Source organism: Schistocerca cancellata, chromosome 4, assembly GCF_023864275.1.
Source record: "Schistocerca cancellata isolate TAMUIC-IGC-003103 chromosome 4, iqSchCanc2.1, whole genome shotgun sequence".
NCBI lineage: Eukaryota > Metazoa > Arthropoda > Insecta > Orthoptera > Acrididae > Schistocerca > Schistocerca cancellata.
In genome coordinates this window covers 812,566,812-812,588,725 of record NC_064629.1, presented here as the reverse complement: position 1 = coordinate 812,588,725, position 21,914 = coordinate 812,566,812, and the positions used below count along the sequence as shown (strand labels likewise).

General features: G+C 42.1%; 1 protein-coding gene across 4 annotated transcripts in view; it reads left to right on the top strand.

The window, feature by feature from the left end:
- LOC126184795 (syndetin) overlaps window positions 1-21,914 on the top strand; it is a 169,720-nt gene that overhangs the window by 65,968 nt on the left and 81,838 nt on the right. For all 4 annotated transcript variants that reach the window (XM_049927374.1, XM_049927375.1, XM_049927377.1 and 1 more), the window contains 3 exons: window positions 63-252; window positions 14,121-14,348; window positions 14,457-14,554. In XM_049927374.1, coding sequence (XP_049783331.1) covers window positions 63-252; window positions 14,121-14,348; window positions 14,457-14,554 — 516 coding nt within the window. The remainder of the gene's footprint in view (window positions 1-62; window positions 253-14,120; window positions 14,349-14,456; window positions 14,555-21,914) is intronic.

Genomic DNA, 21,914 nt, shown 5'->3' with positions numbered 1-21,914 from the left:
AATTCTTCCATAGTATTTAGTTATTTGTTTGGCATTCATCTTGGAAACGTTATTTCACGCAGGTTGATGGAAGTAGGTGAGGAATTTTGTGGAAGCAAATCAGAAGAATTACAAAATTCTATTCGAGAACAGAGTACAAATTACTTTAAAAGTTATCACAGAGAACGCTTGGAAGAGCTAAGGCTGTTCTTAGAAAATGAGAATTGGGAACTCTGCCCTGTTAAAAATAATTTCACTATCCTTCAGTTACAGGTAAGTAACAGCTGCAGCAGCCTGAGATGATGGTAATAGTAACTGTAGTAGTAGTAGTAGTAGTAGTAGTAGTAGTAGTCGTGGTGGTGGTGGTGGTGGTGGTGATGATGGTGGTGGTAGTGGTGGTAGAAGTAGTAGCTACAGCTGCAGCTACTACTGCAGTTTATGATAACTGTATTAAGGACTAGGTAATTTTGATTTGTTGAACTTTGAACTGGAATTTATTCAGTCATATATTAAAAATTTACCACGTGCTCGCATCAAAAGTTGTCGGCATACAAGAACTGTTAATTTCATTTTTAAGATTACAAAATTGTTCCTTTACATGGAAGGAAATGATGTAAATAATTGGGACTAAATTTTACACTTACAGTCCTAAATTACATCAGAAATAACTTTTGCACTATAAACCTCAGCTTCGCCTTTCTTGCCTATGATCAGCAGTGGAGTATCTAATTCTTTAGTACTTCATGTCAGAAAAAAGATTTTATGGCATGGGTAATGCAATACGTACTACATAGGAGCTTAAGACAGAACCAGAGAGTGTAAACTTACTGTTTTAGTGATCAGTAGTTGGACACTATAGCCATCCATGATGCAAGTTTTAAATGGTTTTTGCCTGTATCTTGGTGGATGAATGGTTCACAATTTCTACGTTAGGTACAAAGTGGGGAAATAATATTGAAATTGTAAAGAGAATGGAGTACTTTAAGGAAAGCAAAATACTCATTGCAGTGTAGTGTACTGGGCCTTAAAAACACAGACCTATCCTATTACTGTCCAGTTGATGGTAGGACCTGCCATACAGCTCTTGAAATATCATAGTGTGAGCTTATTTGAAATTTCTATTGATATCTCTTTTAAATCATCCTTTCAGCACTTGTCATCCTGTTTGCAGTTAAGGTTATGGAGGGAAACACATCATGCTTCTTGGCAGTATTACATTTGTGAGACAGTGAGACTGTCCACCTTACAGCAAAGGTGCCATAAGCAAATGCACCTTGAATTTATGCTCAAAACCGAACTGAAACATTTTGTAGAGAGTTGTTGTCATATTGTATTTAGGACTATGGCGTATATCGAAGAATGTAGTGTGTATCGAGCACACTACATTTTACAACAGAAAGTGACAAATTATTTCTCCAATGTGGTTTCTAAAAGGTATAGAATCCTCCTATGGTGTTTCTGTTCCTGGAGATCTCTCTTTTCTTTGTGTGGCACTTCTGTAGCTATGACAACTGCTGTATAAGGTGTCATGTGGAGATAGATAAGTATTCCTGTTTTGTTATGGGAGGGAGCGATATGAAACAATATTAAATTCTTTTGTCACTTTTGAAGTAATTTGCATCAGCACTTGGCAGACATGTAGCTGTTTGCTGCTGGTTGTAACAAAGAGTTTCATTTGGATGCTGGCGGCTAACAATGTAGGTTTAAGATTGGATTTGTATATGATAATGAAGTCGTTTAATTCTTAATCAGCTCTTGGATATTATATTATTGTATACTGTACTGGGTATTTCAGTAGTAGTAGTAGTAGTAGTAGTAGTAGTAGTAGTAGTAGTATGTTTTTTAGTAGGTGGTTTTATTCCCTATGACGTGTCCAATTTACACTGATCAGCCAAAACATTATGACCACCTACTTAAAAGTTTGTTGGTCCACCTCTGGAACACAATTCAGCAGTGATTTTGCGTACCATGGATTCAACAAGTACTTAGTAGGTTTCCAGACATTTGTGGCAGCAGATGCCTACACACAGGTCAGACACTTCCCATAATTTATGGGCAGTTAGTTTGTGGATGTGGAGGTGGTGCCCAATAGCATCCCCGTTGGGTGTCATCGGATTCAGATACGCCAAGATCGCCAAGACGTCAACATCAGTTCACTATCATGCTCCTGCATGATTCTGCCCTTGTGACAGGGATAGTTATCCTGCAGGAAGATGCCACTGCTGTTGGGGAAGACATCAAGCATAAGGGGTTACAGTTGGTCCATAATAATGTTCACATAGTCAGCAGCTGTTGTGGTGCTTTCAATTACTACTGCAGGCCCCATGGAAGCTGCTAGCTTCAAGAAGGAGATGAAATTAGACTACTGGAACTTTGTCACAGGCCAGTTGTAAATCACTGAGTAACCCCATTAAAGCTGTTTACTGCTGAAGCCACTTTCACATGTGACTGTATCAGTAATACTCGTAACTCACATTAGTCGTCCGACTAAAGCAACATGCCTTTGTGGAGACACATTTTCAAGAACACTTGTCTGTAAATGTGTAGTGTGGTATGATAAACAATCTGTTGATTGGGGCTGTTGTGCTGCTGCATTGTGATACAGGCCCTTATTATCTCAACTTCCTTGAAAATGAGCATCTGGCATTACTGGAAGAGGTTCCTTTGGCTACATGGCTAGGTATGTTCTTCCCCTGCATGTTCTAGTTGTCAGGTGACACATCATATCAGTGTTCGATGGATGATGGCTAGGCCAAAATAGTCATGTTTCTTGGCCACCAAGGTGCGCATCCTTTACTCCCTTTACATTTTTGCCTTTGGGGGTGGTTTGGAGATGGAAGTATAGAAAGAAAAAATAAATATGTGAGGCAAATTGCTTGTTTCGCTTATGACTTGTGCTGCTCTCATAAAAGAACATCACAATGACCTCGGTAGAGTTACACATGGTGTTGTCAAGAGAAATTAAATATGTATTGCAGTTGGAGGGGAATTTATGAAAATAAACTTTGAAATTAATCATTTGTCTTTTCCTAACACCATCTGCAAGTGTTTTGGCTACATTCTAACAGCTGTATCTCTGTAACCAAGAAAAATTGGAATCACAGTGGATGGAGTGTTTTTATTCAAATTAGTGTGTATTATCATCTCCTAAAATATTTTCTGTAGAACACGTGGTATATGGAGTGTTTTTGTTTGGATTAGGCAATAGGTGTAATCCACCAAATTACAGGCCCATATCATTAACATCAATATGCAGCAGTATTTTGGAACATGTTGTGTTCAAACATTATGAATTATGTCTATTGACACACAGTCGAGACGGACTTTGGAAACATCGTACTTGTGAAGCACAACTAGCTCTTTATTCACACTAAGTGCTGAGTGCTATCGACAAGGATTTCAAATTGATTCTTTATTTCTAGATTTGCAAATAGACTCCTCCCAAGCATCTTGTAATCGGGTTGCGTGCTTATGGAATACCGTCTGTTATGCGACTAGATTCGTAATCTCCTGTCAGAGAGATCACAGTTTGTAGAGATTGATGGAAAGTCATTGAATAAAACAGGAGTGGTTTCTAGCATTCCCCAAGGTAGTATTATAGGCCCTCTGTTCCTTATCTTTATAAGCGATTTGGGAGATAATCTCACCAGCTGTCTTAGGCTGTTTATATATGACACTGTTGTTTATTGTCTAGTAAAGTCATTAGAAGATAGAAAACAATTGCAAAACAATTTGTGAGATCCACCCCATGAGTGCTTAAAGGAATCTGTTAAACTTTAGTTATGCAACAAATCAACTAAAATTAAAGGCCGCGAATTCAACTAAACACCTAGAAATTACAATTACGAACAACCTCAACTGGAATGAATGCATAGAAAATGTAGTGGGGAAGGCAAATCAAAAACTGCCTTATATTGGCAGAACATCACACTTGTCAGCCCTCTTTTGGAGTACTGCTGCATGATGTGGGATTCTTAAGAGATAGGATTAACGGAGTACATTGACAACGTTTAAAGGAGGTCAGCACGTTTTTGTATCGTGGAGAAGTAAGGGAGAGCGTCACTGACATGATACAGTATTTGGGGTGGACATCATTAAAACAAAGGCATTTTCTGTTGCAACAGGATCTTCTCATGTAATTTAAAAAACCAGCTTTCTCCTTCGAATATGAAAATGTTTTGTTGACGCCTACCTACATAGAGAGAAAAGACAATTATAATAAAGGGGAATCCGAGCTCACAATAAAGTGAGAAGAGAGCATTATAATAAAGGCGAATCAGACCTCACACAAAAAGATATGGGTGTTCTTTTTTTCTGCACGCAGTTGGAGAGTGAAAGAATAGAGAATTAGTGTGAATGTAGTTTGATGAACCCTTTGCAAGACACTTAAGTATTATTTGCAGATTAGCAATGCAGATGTAAATTTTTATGAATTAGCTGTAGCATCAACTCCTAAAATATTTGATATTCTTTCTGAAATGTCCTATATGGTCCAATTAACACAAGATACTTACATTGCAACTGAAAAATCCTGGATGGAATGAAAATAATGTAAAATGTAAAAATAATCACTAAACATATAAAATAGTTCATACTTCCCTGGCCACTTGTTGACATATTGCCAGCAAGCTTCTGTCTCAGGATCCTTGGCTGTTTGTTTAATCTTTCCCTGATGTTTCGCCACCATGAGTGGCTGGCACTGTCCAGTATTCACCCTCAGTTACTGGTGTCCAGCAGCAATGGAGGGGGAATATTTGACAGTGCCAGCCACTCATACTGGTGGAATCGCAGGAAGATCATTAAACTAACACTGGCCGAAGATCTTGAGACAAAAGCTAACAGGCAATACATCAATGAATGTGCAATTGTAGCTTTGGCCATTCTATAGACGATAGTAATAAAACCAAAAGAAAGAAGGAAACAACCATCTGTGTGGGCTCATGACCTGAACTTGCCTATGAATGTCCTGCCCACTCTCTCAGCACAAAATGTATTCAGTCCAACTGAGATTTCACCTTCTGCATGATTTGCCACTGGTATGCACCTACTGTTGTTACCTGCTTATTATTTATATCTGTGCTCTTTTTAAAGTTCATGTGAACTCCCTGGCATAGAATTAATACTAACACTAAAAATTCGTGCTGTGTTCTAGCCCAAGAATTATACACACGCGCGCACACACACACGCGCGCACACACACACACACACACACACACACACTATATATTATCCTGGACTAGGATGCAGGATGAAGTTTTGTCTGGATTGTACTGTATATTGTGGTTTATAAAACAAGGTTAAAAGTCATGAATGGAACTCCCTGTCTATAAAACCAAAGCCTTGAAAACCAGAATTGACAAACACTGAAATTAGATTGATGAGGAACAAGATCTTAGTCCTCACATCACCATCCAGATAATTTTTAATGTTTCACTAAATTGTTTGACTCTAATGCCCGAATGCTTCCCTTAACAAACTTGCAGTGGTGTGCATATGTATTGACTTTGGTAAGTGGGTTCATGAAACCCCTGATCATCCTTAGCTCCTTAAATAAGAATGAAATTTGGAATCATTGGTATTTCATACAATAAATTCTTCATTGATCAGATAGGCAGAGATGATTTTACTTATTTAGTGGGTCTTAGAAGTAGCTAGAATTTACAATGTGTACACTTTTCTTTATCTGAGCATCTTCTGATTGGTCATTGTTATGAAGTACAGTATGAGTCAGTTCATGCAGTAAGCAAGACGAAGAAACATCATTTTAAATAGTTCATCAAATGTGAGCAACTGACTAGCTGCAATCTAATCAAAAATTGTCAAGCATATTGATATTATTATCATCAATTTTTAATGCGATGTTATTTCATTACAATTTATTGGCCATGAAATTCTTTGTATTTCTGAACTTTCTCACTATTGCCCCCTTCCCCTTGGGAATGTTGAGGAAACTGCATCCAATAACATTACAAAATTGTCTGAGCCTCTTGTGTCTGCACTCCATTTGTCTCCAAAGCAGAGGACCACAATTGTTTCTGGGAATGAGTCTGCAAAAGACTCTATATCAGCTTCCATCCTGTGAGTGAGGCTAGCTGTCGCCACTAATTCAACCATATACCTGTAGGAACAGACGGTTGCCTGTTAGTCTAGGGAGCAGGCATCATCCATGCCAGCATGAACTGTTATTTGCAGCCTGCTGCATCTAGTGCACTTAGTAGCAGTAGGGCCTCCTGCACGTGTTGGGCAGGAATCACTGGCATACATACTGAGTGGGCACTGACATTTCTTTTCAACCTATCTATTACAACCCTGATGAACTCCATCGTGTACCTAATTTTAGAGCTCCTGATGACTAGCAAAACAATCATCTGCATGTGTTTCAACCTTTCATGGAGATTGGTCCCAGTCGCAATAGTTGAGATGTACCATTCTGCCTCATATGTACTATCACCTTTGGGCAGGACCTCAGCTCTGTTTGTAAGGTGTAAGCAGACAACCATGTAGCAAGTATCCAGATTTTCCTTTCTTTCTCAGATACATGACTCTATCACAATTTGTGATTCACCCACAGGTGAGTGTGAACCAGGCAGACGGTTGTTTAGGGAGATGCTATGACATCAGGGATTCCAGGTTAAGCTAGAGATATCAGAAGTGCCTCAGCTACAGCTAAAGGCACCTCAGCAGCACTGCAGTGTGGCCCACCAGCTTTAAGTCTGCTGACCATGCTTAATGCAGCTTCTAATTCCTTGCAGACAGTATCCAACTCTCCTTTCATCTGTACACAACAGGTGCAATCTCCATCTCCACATCTGGCCTTTAGAACTGCAACTCCAGGATAGATAGAAAATGACAAAATTTTACTTATTGTGGGTATACATCATGAGAGCAGAATGTAATACACAGATCTACTACCTCTGCCAGCAACAATGACTGTAACCCAGCTGAACATAGTCGGAGTTGTCTTGATTGACATATGGTATGTCATTCCATGCTACATCAGGTCTTTTCCAGAGTTCATCAATTGTTGTGGCTGATGAATGGTGGTGTGCCAGTCTCTCAGCAGTCAGTGACCAGACGTTTTCTCTGGGTGAATGTTCGGGAGAAATTGCTGGCCAGAGCAGTTGTCAAACAACCTCTGTATTGAGGTACATCAGGGCAGTACAGGAAACATATGGTTTTGCGTTATCTTGTTGAAATATAATGTGAAGCCCCTGAAGATACAGAAGTGTACAGCTACTGGGCATAGCACCTCAGAAGTGGAATGGCTGCCAATCAAATTACTGGCTACACAAACCAGAGGTGGTCATGTTGCATATTCAGTGGCACCCTGTATCGTGATGCCAAGTGTGGGGCCCATATTGTGACAACTAATGTGTTCTGGCAATGCTTGTTCTCTTCGGAACCTGATGCAAAACCAAGACTCATCTGAAAAGATGATGGTGTACCAATTCTGTGTCTAATGTTGTCACTGGGCACACAGCTGTTGACACGTTTCCCTCCGCTGCCATGTCAAGGGAAGTCATAACAATGATCACCATGCTGATAGTTTTTGGTGTTTCATATGTTATCACACTGTCTGTGTGGACACTTGACTTGCTGCAAACAAGCCTATTTTCTCATTCATGGTGTGTGATGAGACAGTACAATCCTACATGGCCAACTGCCAAATAAGTCTGGTCTCTTGAGTGTTTGTCGCATGGGGCTGTTGAGATTTTGCATGGTATTGAGTATGGTTTTCCTGAACTCATCAGTTTCGTAATTGCATGACAGTCATGGGTTTCTGACCAACATGGGCTGCAGTATCGGATAACAGGAAATCTGAGTAGGCAGTGATCCTGCCACTGTCAGATTTCGATATGTGCTGGTAGATGTTTCTTCTTCTTAGGCGAAGCATAAAATGATCTCACAAATAAGCAACATTTCTGAATGAGAAATCCACTGTGTAATATTTCCTTATGGTGTTAATCTGTTATAACCTTTAATCACCAATAATTGCGTGGATATTCAAACACACTCACTTAGAAACAATAGCTGGTTACATGATAACAACTCAGTATCTCTCATTCGACTGCCGTGCCGTGACATGCGGCCGGCGCCGTTCGTAGCTAGGTGGCGCTCCCGTGCTCAGCCGAGTTGCGGAGCGCCTCTATTGCCGTTTGCACATACTGTCGTGGTGGCACTGTTAAATGTCGTGGCACTGTCACAACACTTTTCCTCCCTTGAAAAAAAAAAAAAAAAACACTCACTTCCTTGGAGACATGGACAGTGCGGAGACATCCATGGCCTCTTGTGAGGCCCCGAGAAGATCGTGTGGAGAGACACGAGAGTATGGTCGAAAATGTCCAGGACGGAAGCTCGTGCATGGAACATGCCTTCTGGACGAGATGATGGGTGAAAACTCCGGAGCAGCATCCATAGGTGTCGTGGACCTGGGGGTGTGCTCCAGCGAAATGGGTCCCGGAGAAGGCGGCGTCGCGACTGGGGCCGGTTCCTGTGTACTCGGAAGCGGTAGCGACGTGGGCTGCATCAACACGTATGGTAGATTGGCAGCAGTGACAGGACTGGCTTCTCGGGCTGGTGGAGACGAAGGAAGGGGCGGTGGCACTGGGGTGGCCACCACTCGTGGGCGCATCTGGTCGTAATGGCGAACAACCATGCCGTCGTCCGTACGTATTTCACAAAGCCAGCGGCCGCGAAGAGCCTTGACGACCCCTGGAATCCATTTAGGACGAGATCCATACCCTCGTGCCCACACGTCGACGCCCACCAAGTATTTTCCCGCACTAGGGGACACAGCACAAGGCTTGACAGGGTGAAGCAGGTGCAGTAGAGTGCGTGGTTGGCGGCCATGCAAGAGTTCAGCAGGGCTGCGATCACCCAGAGGCGTGAAGCGATAAGAACTCAGAAATTGCAGCAGAGCGTCATTTGTGGAAAAATCACTAAAGAATTTTTTCATCTGGCTTTTGAAAGTGCGGACAAGGCGCTCGACCTCCCCATTCGATTGCGGATGGAAGGGCGGTGCTGTAACATGATGAATCCCTTGTCCAGTACAAAAATCACGGAAGGCCTGCGAAGAGAACTGAGGGCCATTGTCCGTGACGATTGTGGATGGAAGACCTTCTAGCGCAAAGATTTTGGACAAAGCCAGCATCGTCACCACAGTGGTGGGCGACGGACATTGAACAACTGAAACTTCGAGAAGGCGTCAATCAACAGTAGCCAATAAGTACCGAGGAAGGGGCCGGCAAAGTCAGTGTGCACCCGTTCCCATGGCTGCGCCGGATCAGGCCACGGAGAGGGCATTGTACGAGGTGCAGCCAGTTGTTGAACACACTGACCACACGCAGCAACCATGTGGGCAATGTCCGAATCAATACCGGGCCAATAAACGTGCCTGCGGGCCAGGGACGTAGTCCGAGAAATCCCCCAATGGCCTTCATGCAACAGTTTGAGAACATCTTTGTGAAGAGAGGCTGGCACCACGACCCGTGGAGATGCGCCATCCGTGGCCAGAAGAACAACACCATCACGAACAGACAGACGAAGGCGCAAGGCATGGTAGTTGCGAAGGGGATCTGATGCCCGGCCCTTGGTCCTGTCCGGTCAACCCCGTTGAACAAAACCGATCACCTGACGCAGGACCAGGTCCCGCGTAGTAGCCGATGCGACCTGCGAACCTGTAAGTGGAAAACCCTCGACCGCACAACGTTCTTCCTCAGCAATGTGGAAACAGAGTAGTTAATCACGATCGAAAACTGGGTCGGGGCCCATCGGCAATCGCGACAATGCGTCAGCGTTGGCGTGCTGGGCCGTGGGGCGTTAGTGAATCTCATAGTGAAAACGAGACAAGTATAAGGCCCAACGTTGCAGGCGGTGAGCTGCCTTATCCGGAAGCGACGCCGATGGGCTGAACAGAGAGACCAGCGGCTTGTGGTCGGTGATGAGGTGAAACTTAGAACCATACAAAAAAATGCTGAACTTTTTTAGAGCATAAATGATAGCGAGCGCCTCCTTTTCAATTTGAGAGTAACGCCGTTGCGCATCGTTGAGGGTCTTGGAAGCATAGGTGATGGGTCGTTCCGATGCAGCCTCATACCGATGGGCGAGAACAGCCCCTAGGTCATACTGCGACGCGTCAGTCGCCAGAACCAAGTGCTGATCCAGACGGAATGTGGCAAGACAAGGCGCTGACTGCAAATGAGCCTTCAGGTGGACAAAAGCCTGCTCACACTCGTCGGACCAACAGAAAGGGACGTTTTTGCGTAACAGCTGATGCAGAGGATGAGCTACCGCCACTGCGGATGGAATGAATTTGTGATAATAAGCAATCTTGCCTAGAAACGCCCGAAGTTCTTTGACCGTAGACGGCCGGGGTAGACCGTTAATGGCCGCAACGTGCTGACGTAGAGGACGTATACCCTCACGGGACAAGTGGAAACCAAGATACACAATGGAGGGTTGGAAGAACTGTGACTTGTCCAGATTGCACTTCAACCCAGCCAAATGCAAAACCCGAAACAGTGAACGCAAATTGTGAATGTGCTCCTCAGTGGAGGCCCCCGTGACAACAATGTCATCCAGATAGTTTATGCAGCCGGGAACGGAAGACGTGAGCTGTTCCAAAAATTGCTGAAAAATGACCGGCGCGCTACCGACGCCAAATGGTAACCGCTGGTACTGATACAACCCACAAGGAGTGTTGATGACGAGAAATTCCTTGGAAGAAGCATCCAACGGCAACTGATGGTATGCCTCCGCTAAGTCAAGTTTGGAAAAGAACTGGCCCCCAGCGAGCTTGCTAAATAACTCCTCAGGACGGGGAAGAGGATAAGTGTCAATGAGGCTCTGAGCGTTGACGGTGGCTTTAAAATCACCACACATTCGCAGACTCCTGTTTGGTTTAGAAACCACCACGAGTGGCGATGTCCATTCGCTGGAGGTAACAGGAAGGAGAAACTCTGAAGCTATTAACCTGTCTATCTCAGCCTTGACAGGTGCACGCAACACCACCGGAATAGGGCGTGCCCGGAAAAACTTAGGGCGAGCTGTAGGTTTAAGAGTAATGTGGGCTTCAAAATCCTTGGCACGACCCAGACCAGCAGAGAACACGGACGAAAATTCAGAACACAATCCATCCAGCTGTTGATACGGAATATCCTCAGATATGAGGTGCACATCATCATCAATGGAGAACCCGAACAACTGGAAAGCATCATAAGCAAACAGGTTTTCAGTGCCCGCATGATCCACCACATAAAACATGAGGGGCCTAACAACAGACTTGTAGGCAGTGGAAGCATCAAACTGGCCAATGATAGGAACTTTCTGTTTATTATAAGTTCTCAGATTTCGCGTAACTGGAGATAAGGGAGGGGAGCCCAACTCCAAATACGTGCGAGAATTAATGAGAGTTACTGCAGAGCCAGTGTCCACTTGCATGCAAATGTCTTTATCCAGAACACGAGCAGTAACAAACAACTTATTTGTTTGAGAAAGCACACAATTAACATCCATGTCCAATGCCTCGTCCTCGTCGACAGGAACTTTAGGGGACTGACACACAGAAGCAATGTGGCCTTTTTTCCTACATGAATTACACGTGGCCCAACGTTTTGGACACGCGGCCCTGTCATGCTGTACGAAACAACGTGGACAAGAAGGAAGTGCGGAACGAACCTGCTTCTGTGGTTGCTGTTTTCGCTGCGAACATTGTGGCCCAACGCGACGTCGTTTAGGTGAGTGAACCGCCGCCAAATCTTCATTCTCCTGTGAAACAGGCAAATTGACCATGTCGAAAGTTGACTGTACAGCGCCTACATCACACCACGCATCTATTTGCGCGCCAGCAGCGTGAGACACTTCAAAGGATTGAGTGATGCTTAGAACTTCCGACAACGACGGGTTTGGCAGTTGTAGGGCACGTTGCCGAACTTCTTTATCAGGAGCAAGCCGTAGAATAGCATCCCTAACCATTGAATCAGCATAAGACTCATGATGAGTGTCCATGACAAACTGACATTTCCTACTCAGACCGTGTAGTTCCGCCGCCCAAGCCCGGTAAGGTTGATGGGGCTGTTTACGGCACCGGTAGAACGCCACGCGGGCGGCAACGACGTGGGTGTTTTTGCACTAATAGTTAGACAATAAGTCACACATTTCTTGGAAGGACAGGGAGGCAGGTTCCTGCAGAGGCGCTAACTGAGATAGCAGCTGATAGATCCATGGGGAAATCCAAGATAGAAATAACAACTTACACATCGGAGCATCGACAACGCCGAAAGCCAAGAAGTGTTGCCGCAAACGCCTTTCATAATCCTCCCAGTCTTCAGCGGCCTCGTCGTAAGGAGGGAATGGAGGCGGAGAAGAGGAAGACAGACGATGAGTAAGCGACGTAGACAATGCCTGAATAGCAGCCGTCAGCTGTGTTTGTTGTTCAATGAGCGCTTGCATAAGCTGTTCCATGTCTGCCCCGTCACGAACACACAAATCCACATCGCAGTGAAAATATCCGACCTCGTCGCCAAAAAGTGTTATAACCTTTAATCACCAATAATTGCGTGGATATTCAAACACACTCACTTAGAAACAATAGCTGGTTACATGATAACAACTCAGTATCTCTCATTCGACTGCCATGCCGTGACATGCGGCCGGCGCTGTTGGTAGCTAGGTGGCGCTCCCGCACTCAGCCTAGTTGCGGAGCACCTCTATCGCCGTTTGCGCGTACTGTTGTGGCGGCACTGTTAAATGTCGTGGCACTGTCACAACATAATCATGTCTACTTTGTGCAGTTGCGCTGAAATGCTGATCATTTGCATATCCAAGCAGTTTTACATTTGTTGCATTCTGCCTTCATGGTGTTGCGGTTTAATGGTCAGCAGTGTATTTTTACATATGCTCAACTACACAAGAAATTTACTACTACCCCAAGCAGATGCTAGCTACATTCAAACCACTGCTGCTGTGCTGAACCTGGCTATAACTACACTATTATTTAGTGCACTAGACAAAAACACTTTCTCAGTAGCCAAACACTTAGAAAACAAATTAATAAATACTACTGAACACAGGTAAAAAGACAGTTACTGTTCACTTTTGTCCCGAGGCCTGTAAGAAAATGACTAACCTAAACACATTATAGTGTTTAGTTGCTTCTACTGACTGGTAGCTAGTTTATGGCTGGAGGGTACCTGAGTGTTTGCTCATACAAAGTTCTTGGATTTCCATTTGCATGACTTCATTGAAATGGTGTATTGTTTCAGTGATTGTCACTCCCCTGATCTATTGGCCAGATGATGATGGTAGTGACACTCAGTGAAACATTCTACATATCAAAAAACTCAGTTGCCTGGAAGCCCAAGAGCTATATGATAGTTCAGTTCACTAGAAAAGGCAGTGAGATCATCACTATTTACTGTTTGTAACAGACGAAAATTCAAAGTGAATTTTGTGACAGTAGCACTCAAAGCAGTGAGAAATTATTCAACGAAGTCAGCTCACTTTACACTTATGCTCACGTATTATACAAGCACCTCAAAGAAATTCATGAAAACCACTAAACACAAGTTAACAGAAAGGAAGTGTTCACGTATTTTGATTTAAAAATGACTAAACTAAACACTGTTCAAACTAGATACTGCTGCTTCTGATGGTTGTTGCACACGTCTATGAGTGGAGCACAATTCTAGCTCTGCATTCATCCAACTTTGGTTTTAGATTATCATTGGTGTGTACAGAGTTATGATGAAAATGATTATCAGTTCTTTTTGTGGCACATCATGCTCAACTTCCATTTTCTTTTCAGCTTTGTTGTTTCAAGATAGATTTTACATGACAAGAATTATTACGCAACTTTACATTTGCCATATGTCAGTCAGCTGTTTCTGAGCATAGTGGAAAGAATAACATAATGCAATAACTTATTTGGAGCGTTGACAGATTTTTACATTAAAACAGCCATTTCCTTATTTCTACTATATATTTCTGAAAATTTTTGAGCTGGTTGTCTTCTGATAATGGTTTCACTCAAATGTGTGTATTGCAAAACAAGACTAGCTTGCCTAATAATTATTTATTTTTAATATGTTTGTTTGCTTACCAGTGTGTTGTTTACGCATACATTCCATTTTTTATTTTTTTAGGAATTCAAATCATTGCGAAATGCTCTGAAAGGGATAAAATTTGATGAAGGTAGCAGCCTGAACCTCACAAGTCATACAGCAAGTCCTGACTGTAGTACCAGTAGTGCCCATTCACAAGATAGCTCGTCAACTGCTGGAGGCTATTTTCTACGTTACTCAGAATCAGGGTCACCATTTGATATTATACCTGTTGAGTCGCAGGAGGAGGACATCTTGGCCAATATAAGGGTAATGCATTTTTTATATAAGTTTTAACAATAAGGTTTCTTACAGTCTAATTTCCTATGGTTAAAAATGTACTTGAAAATCATATATGATTTTGGACATCACATTTAGGATGGCATGTCTGTGGACTACAGCGATGAAAGCGATGACGACGTTCCAGAAGATGTAAAGAAAGACTTCGTTGATGAAGGAGGGGGTGATAACAATAAGTAAGTTCTCTGTATGAACTCTTCATAAATACGTATTTATAAAGTATCTTGGTTTCTATGTGGATTTCGTGTCTTTAGTTCTCTTGAACTGTGTTAGTTTTGAAAATGACCTTAACCATGAGAGATTATTTGTACTGTGGTGAGTGAGGTGCAAATCTAACCATATTGTATCTGGTACGCTGAGAATTTCTTTCTTTTATTTTTGTTTTGTTTTTATGTAAAAATGACTCCACTGAGAAGAAAATGATTAAATAAGTTTTGTCAAAGTACATTGAATGAATTACCATTTCATTCATTATGAACTGCGCTGTGAATACTGTTACTCTCTAAATGAAAATATCACAGTTTCTGTACCAGTCATAAGCTTTTTAATTTCTACGTAGTTTACAGAACTTCCAAGTAGTAAAATCAGATGCCAAAATGATCTTGAGAATATTAGTGCAATGACGTGCATATTGACCATTACACCCTGTCAATTGTAAACTGCAATAACCACATGTAACAGCAATAGATGCACGAGAAGATGCAACTAAAAATGTAGTGAAACCAGTAGTGCGAGCATACAAGGACTTCAGCAAATACAGCTATAGTGGATTGACTAGCTTTCATTCAGCTATATGTTCATCACTTTTAGCTATTTTTTAACATCTGGATTTTACTGCTTGAAAGAACTGTGAACTACGTGTAAGTATTTTAGCTGTGGTTGCCCTTGATTTCAAATTATCTGTTTTTAATTTCTACTATGTGATTTGGCAGTTAGACCATTGTTATCAGGTGGAAGGCATCTTTTCCATAGAAGTTCATTGTGGATAGCACTGGGGTTTCCTTGCAGTAGTACTTTGAGGTGCCCAGAAGTCTATTTTGTGACTTTTGTGTGCAAGAAGTCTATTGCACCATTACAAAAAAGCACAAAATAACTTCCTGGCCACCTTGCTTACTACTTTGCTCTAAGAACAGTTACGTAAAGGATGCATTTTGTGTGGTGGTGGTGGTGGTGGTGGTGGTGGTGGTGATTATGATGATAATAATAATGATGATGATGATGATGATGATGATGCTGTAACCATTAAAATGTAATGGAAATTAAAAATATTGTGAGTGATGCAGAAATTGTAATATTTTCAGTCTTAATGAATTGTAGGAAGAATCTTAAATTGTTCAGTTGTGCATGAATCTCATATTTGATTCAATTGGCAGTTCCCCCCCCCCCCCTCACCCCTCCTCCTCCCCCCCTCCCCCCCTCTCCCCATATGAAATAGATCCTGCTTCTAACTCTGCATGGAAGAAAATTACTGCTCAGGCTAGCCTTTGAAACATTCTCCTCACTTTCACAGATGTTTACCAGACAACTGGTAAACAGAAGGTACATTTCACTACTTCTAAAACTTTTCTTGTTTAATCTAGTTGCTCACTTATTCTAGTTCCACATAAGATGTTGTGTGTTAAAAGTCCATATCTTCATCATCTGGTAAGTAAACGACAGCCTCCAGATTGGTAATCAGCTCACCTAACCACTAAATCATGAAGGTGACCATTACAGTGAGGTGGTAAAAGTCATGGGATACCTCCTCATATAATGTTGGACCTCCTTTTGCCTGGTGGAGTACAGCAACTCGACATGGCATGGAGTCAACAAGTCGTTGGAAGTCCCATGCTGAAATAATTGGCCTTGCTGCCTCTATAGTCATCCGCAATTATGAAAGTGTTGCCAGCGCAGGATTTTGTGCATGAACTAACCTCTTGATAATGTCCCATAAATATTCGATGGGTTTCATGTCGTGCAGTCTGGGTGGTCAAATCATTCACTCGAATTGTCCACAATGTTCTTAAACCGGTCGCTGACAGGTGTGGCGTGGTGAAATAGTGCACTGTCATCAATAAAAATTCCATCATTATCTGGAGACCTGAAGTCCACGAACGGTTGCAAAGGGTGTCAAAGTAGCTGAACATAACCATTTCCAGTCTGTGATCAGGTCGGTTGGACCAGAGGATCCAGTCCATTCCATGTAAACACAGTCCACACTGTTATGGAGCCACCACCAGCTTGCACAGTGCCTTGTTGACAACCTGGGTCCATGGCTTCAGGGGGTCTGTGCCACACTCAAACCCTACCATCAACTCTTATCAACTGAAATCAGGAATCTGACCAGGCTATGGTTTTCCAGACATCTAGGGTCCAACTGATATGATGATGGGTGCAGGATAGGCACTGCATGCAATGTTGTGCTGTTAGCAAAGGCACGTGCATGTGTCATCTGCTGCCATAACCCATATTCTCCAGTTACTTCACACAATGTTGCTTGTATGTTAGCATTTACAACTTTACATGAATGTCACTGTTCTTGGTTGTTAAGTGAAGAACATTGGCCACTGTATTGTCCGTGGTGAGAGATAAGGCTTGAGATGTAGTATTTTTGGCACACTCTTGACACTGAGGATCTCTGAATATTGAACTCCCCAATGATTTCTGAAATACAATGTCTCATGCATCTAGCTCCAACTACCATTCCACATTCAAAGTTTGTTAATTCCTGTCGTGTGGCCATAATCTCATTGTAAACCTTTTCACATGAATCACTTGTGTACAAATGACAGCTCAGCAAATGCACTACCTTTTTACACCCTTTTACACCTTGTGAACACAATACTATTGCCATCTGTTTATATGCATATCAATATCCCATGACTTTTGTCACCTCAGTGTATAATATGAAATACTTGAATGGTTGGAAATACTCAGAACACATTTTTTACCTTGTAACAGTATTGCCATGTCCCAATGTGTGAGGAAATTGTTAACTAATTAATATATCAGAATTTGTCTTATCTTTCCATTGCCCATGTGTGAAAAGGAAGGGCCAACAGTGAAATCTTAATAAAAAACAGTGGATTACACTTGTTGAGTGAGAGCTAATTTTAAACCTCTGACTGATATTTTGTGAAATGGTTCCTCCATTTCCATATGTATCGCATGCATGCTGGTACTCACTTCAAACTGCACAAAAAGATAATAGCAAACTCCATTTTAAAATTATCTTCTTATTGTGCTGCTGTTGTACAGAATTGTGGCAGTATTTCACTTTTTCCCCCACCAGCAAATGCATGTCATCCTTTAATGATTAGCATTGCATCTTGATTGTGGTCTGTAGCTTCTCAGACTCAGCTGACTTAGGGATGCAACTCTAACCCAGCATTCTTTCTCACACCGTTATAAATTAAAGCTATTGGCCATACAAAAGGCACTTCTATCTCAACTGTAGGTAACCATAGATAGTCCTGTTGGAGGTGACATGCATTTGGCGTCTTAAAAAACTGATACACACCTCACACTGACCTGTAGTTCAGTGTTAATGGAATTTGAATTTTTCTCATAAACAAATCTTTGCCAGAGATAAGTCATATAAAGAGCCAGAAATATCCTATGGCTAACAGACAAGTGAATGTTGGACATTTAAGTTTATAGTCTGACACACAGTGACCAAACCATGCTAACTTGAGGTAATCATCTAATAATTGACCTTACTGCCAGTTTGTGATATTAATTACAGTAATGTCACTATACTTTATTTTCCTGTTGAGGCTTTTGGAACAGCAAGTTTATTCATTCAGAAAAATAGGTAAAGAGGATGGGAGTGAAATATGTATTTTTAGTTAAACTGAAAGTCATCTTGTATCCCAAGTCTAAAGAAACATCAGAAAGATGTCTTGTCCTTTTTTTTTTTTTTTTTTTTTTTTTTTTTTTTTTTTTTTTTTTTTTTTTTTTTTTTAATGAATCCCTTACTTGATATAGAATAACAAAAGTACCAATGGATGGTTCTCCACTGACCATAGCCCTAGTCGGGAATACATAATCCCATATTTGTTGTAGGCCTCTGCCTTTTTTTCCCATGATGTAACATGGGGCCTATTGTAGGCAATTGGATTCCATGTTAAACTGTAAGTCCCATTTTCCAAGTTGGAAAACTGGGGCAGGTTAGGGATGCGATTGTCACCAAAGTGGCATCCAATTGAAATACTTTCACCAGGCCATTTTATTATTATTATTATTATTATTATTATTATTATTATTATTATTATTATTATCATTAGTACTTACTTCACTTTTCAAATGGTACTGTAGGGATTTCTGCTGTTCGTATTGTAGTTTTAAAAGAGACAGATTCAGTTGTGTTTAATATGTCAAAATCTAATTAGTGAGTTATCTGTTTTGAACATGAAACTGATTCCTGCCTTATGTGGAAGTTAATGTCATGCTGATGAGGTGCTCCATCTTGATGCAACTAAGCAAGTCTATTCACAGAAGTGTAAACTGCTACTAATCACACTTGGTGACCTGTGGTTGGAGTGACAAGCCAACTGGAAGGCAAATGATCTAATATGATTCACCAGTTTTCTATGATAACAGGTCTGCTCTTTTTTCTACCAGAGTCATCAAAGAAAGGTGCATCAAAACAATGAATTCATTTGTGGAACAGGGAATTGATGTTGTTAAATAATAACTTTGTGTCATGAGTTTAATGTCAGGATGCACACTTGCATTGCAAAATTACATCAGCAAAATCAACAAAACGGAAAACAGAATAGGATGTGATGATAAACAATTTCTTAAAATTCCATTTATGTCATCAGGGGTTTGGAATGCCCACAATCTACTGCAATACATATTTGCAGTTACTGGTATAGGGATTTCTTGATAGATTGTAGAGATTCCTTCAGTATTGTCGCAGAAGAAGCTGAGTAGCACCATGCTGTAGTGGTTATGATACTAAGCTGTTGCATGGAGGGTCATGAGTTCAAAACTCACGTGGACTGTACAATTTTAATTTCTATGTTCGGTTCAAGTACATTCTAGAAGTATCCACAATTGTCAAGAATAATTGCACTGGAATCTTCTGTAGCTGTATATGTACCAGTATTGTATGTGTTCTGGCCGGAGGCAGTTCACTCCATGCTCTTGTATGTGCAAGTGCTGAATAAACCTTCGTTAAGTGAAGTTAGTGTTTGTCATTCATCTAATTACACCTTCTTGTACGTTACATTATTCTGGTGGAGACGCTGGGTATTGGAACTTGTGATAGGGCACATTATCGACGACAAAGTGGCTCCAATCAGGCCACGACAGAGCTGCCATTTATGTGGCGAGAAACTCGAGCTCGAGCCATGTTCAGCAGATCACAGTGTACCGGAGACAGAAGAAGAGGAGGACTTTGCGATGACAGAAACTGTGTGCCACCACATGAGACATTCTTGTCGGTTCTCTGCTGACAATGGCCAAGATCCAAACAAGTGGCTGAAGGTATATGAGCGTATAGCCAAATTTAACAAACGGGATGACACCATGAGTTTGGCTAACATATTTTTCTGTTTGGAGGGCACTGCCAAGCAGTGGTATGAGAACAACGAGAAGTTCACAAGCTGGGAAGTATTCCAGGCGGAACTGCGCAAGTATTTCGGTGCACACAATGAGAGAAGTGCAAGGCTGAAGATAAATTAAAGTGCAGGGCACAGCATCCAGGAGAAACTACAGCATCATACATTCAAGATGTTTTGGAGCTGTGTAAAATAGTGGATCCTAGAATGAAGGAGGAAGATAAGGTTGCACATCTCATGAAGGGTGTTGCTGAGGACATGTATCAAGCCCTACTCCTGAAAGAGGTTTCGACAGCAGATGACTTCATAAAATGGTGCCAGTATATCGAGACAATGCATGAAAAAAGAATTGCACGCAAGAAGTTTGAACGGCTTCCAAATGTCATATTGATGTCTGTGATGGAGGAAGCAACTGATTTCACAAGTGTTCTTCATCAGATAGTGAGAGAGGAAGTTCAGAAGGCACTAGGATTGCACAACGAGCAAAAAACCAAGATGCTTAAAGAGGTCATAAGGGAGGAAGTGGAACAGATATTGAACCCAATCTCTCGTCCTTCATTTCCCTTTAAAATGGTGAAAAAATCGAGAGCCAGGCAGAGTTACGTTCGTACAGTGCCACATGAGGAACCTGTTTGGGCACCAAGGAAGACTGACATCTGGAGGACTCAGGATAACCAACCAGTATGTTTCCACTGTGGACGACCAGGACATGTGGTGTGCTATTGTTGAGAAAGGCGGTGGATATTTGATAACGCCCGCGCCAGCAGACAGCAGACCGATCTTAGTCGACGCCAACTCTGGGACGATGTAGATTAACAAGATGATGTGGGTGCAGGATGATGTAGGCCACCATCGCTGCAAGCTAGCTGCTGGAGAGGACGCTCCCAAACATGCCGATCAAGATCTGCATTGCTGTTCAGAAGCTCCAGCCGATCACCTAACCGCCGCAACCTGGAAAAGTAAAGGATGCAACCTTCCTTGGAGGTGAGGCTGCCAAAGAGAAAAATCCTCTGCCGTCGATCACTACAAAAATGATAGGAAACTATGTCGATATCCTCATGGATGGTAGACCAGCCCAAGCTCTTGTGGACTCTGGAGCATCATATTCAGTCATTTCGGAGAAGTACTGTCGCCAGTTGCAGAAAACCATATTCGTCGACAACAAAACATCTCTGCTGAAGGTGGCTAATGGGAAATTGTGAAACCTACAGGAAGAGGTTCCATTAGTGTGGGTATAAGTGGCCATACATAGCCCTTAGAATTCGTCATATAACAAGAGTGTAGTCAGGACGTCGTGTCTAGGATGGGACTTTTTGAAAGCTTCTCAGGCAATTAGTGTGTGGTCACTCGAAGATTATGCTAGACGGGATGAGATACTATGGACAGGAAGATGTGCATCCGAGTGTGTGGAGACTATGTTTTCTGGATGAAGTGATCATTCCTGCAGTCAGCACTATAAAGGTAACTGTCACATGTCATGCCATGCATCAACCCATGGATCTTGTAGTGGAATGTGAGAGAAGCATATCACTGAAGAATAACTTGGTCATCCCAGCCTCTGTCGTCTCATTTAAGAACGGAGTCAGTGAATTGTGGATAGTTAACTGTCGCCGAGAACCGCAGATCCTTCCAAGACGCATGTGCGTAGCAAGTGCTGAGCCATTAACTGAAGATCAGCTGAGCACCATAGAAACCTCCCATGCTGAGTCTGTGGGCGAAATTAATGCTACCACCACAAGACAAGATCTTCTAACTCGACTATCACCAGATCTCACTAAGAAACAACAGAAGAAACTACTTTCCATTCTTCAAGAGTTCTCTGTATGCTTCAATCCAAAGTTGAAGAGCAAATTAGACAAATCAACGATGAAGCACCAGATTAGCACTGGAGACCATCAATCAATAAGCGAGAGAGCATACCATGTGTCAGCAATGGAACGTCGAATAATTCACGACGAGGTAGGGAAAATGATGAAGAATGACATCATTC